We start from the raw sequence: 1,028 nt of genomic DNA on the forward strand, positions 1-1,028 counted from the left end.
AGCTATACCAGCCGGTCTAATAAAGAAAACCGCTTATATTTATTAGCTTGTCACAGTAATTTAACTACTGTATTCTTGATTTAATACTTCTTAAGTATTGGTCATTTTTATAGCAGATATCCATTGATACCTGGGAACTGAAAGTTTTTTCATTTCAGTTGACAGGATTTTACTAATCTAATTCAGATGAAACAGAATTAGATGGAGTTAAGGCAAGTTCTAGTACTTCAGGGCTTTTTTCCTGCATTTTGATAATTAACCGAAAAAAGGAAAGTTCTTTTTAACTTCTTTTTTCTTTACACACATTTAAATATTTTAAGATTTTTTTTAAAAAGCAATCCACCAGTCATGAAATAGCAGCTGAAAAAAACCCTTCAGTTTGTTTGTTTTCTTCTTAGCAGTAATTTTGATCTTTACATGCCTTTACTCATGTTCCTCCCCCCCCCCATATTTTTTACCAGTTTACCAGGAGTGAGAAAAGAAAATGGATCCAGACTTTTTAAATGTGTTTACCCAGCCTGCTGCACTTAATCAATTCCTAGCTGAGAACGTCATCGCTCAAGGTAGGTACTTTATGAACCAGGACAGAAAAATGTCCAAGGAATGACCTGAAGAACTAAGCAGAAAATGTGCAGTACAGACGAATTGTATATTTTTCAGCAGTGGTCCCATGGTTTTATCAGCAGTAAGCAAGCTGTGTGTGTGTGTAATATGGCTGCTGACTCTCTAGAGGCAGATCGTGAAGAAGCAACACACATTCTAGCTGATTCTTTAATGGAAATTTAAATTTCACACATAAGGATCTGACCAAGTTTGTTTTCCTCTTTCCAGGATTGTCCATCTAGATCTTGCTGATTTGAATTGCACTGAAACATAATTTCCAACAGCAGTCTTAATACTCTGATATACCATTTTCTCGCTCATAAGGAATCAGTTAAAATAAAAAATGACAGTGTTTCTACATATGACTATGTTGTGGTTTAACCTCAGTTGGCAACTGAGCACCACACAGCCGCTCGCCCCCCCAC

General features: G+C 36.2%; 1 protein-coding gene across 1 annotated transcript in view; it reads left to right on the forward strand.

Annotated features, from left to right (window-relative positions):
• Positions 1-1,028, forward strand: part of PARVG (parvin gamma) — a 26,123-nt gene that overhangs the window by 4,742 nt on the left and 20,353 nt on the right. The window contains exon 2 of the mRNA XM_009279055.2: positions 462-563. Coding sequence (XP_009277330.1) covers positions 485-563 — 79 coding nt within the window. The 5' untranslated portion in view covers positions 462-484. The remainder of the gene's footprint in view (positions 1-461; positions 564-1,028) is intronic.

Source organism: Aptenodytes forsteri, unplaced genomic scaffold, assembly GCF_000699145.1.
Source record: "Aptenodytes forsteri isolate BGI_AS27 unplaced genomic scaffold, ASM69914v1 Scaffold241, whole genome shotgun sequence".
NCBI lineage: Eukaryota > Metazoa > Chordata > Aves > Sphenisciformes > Spheniscidae > Aptenodytes > Aptenodytes forsteri.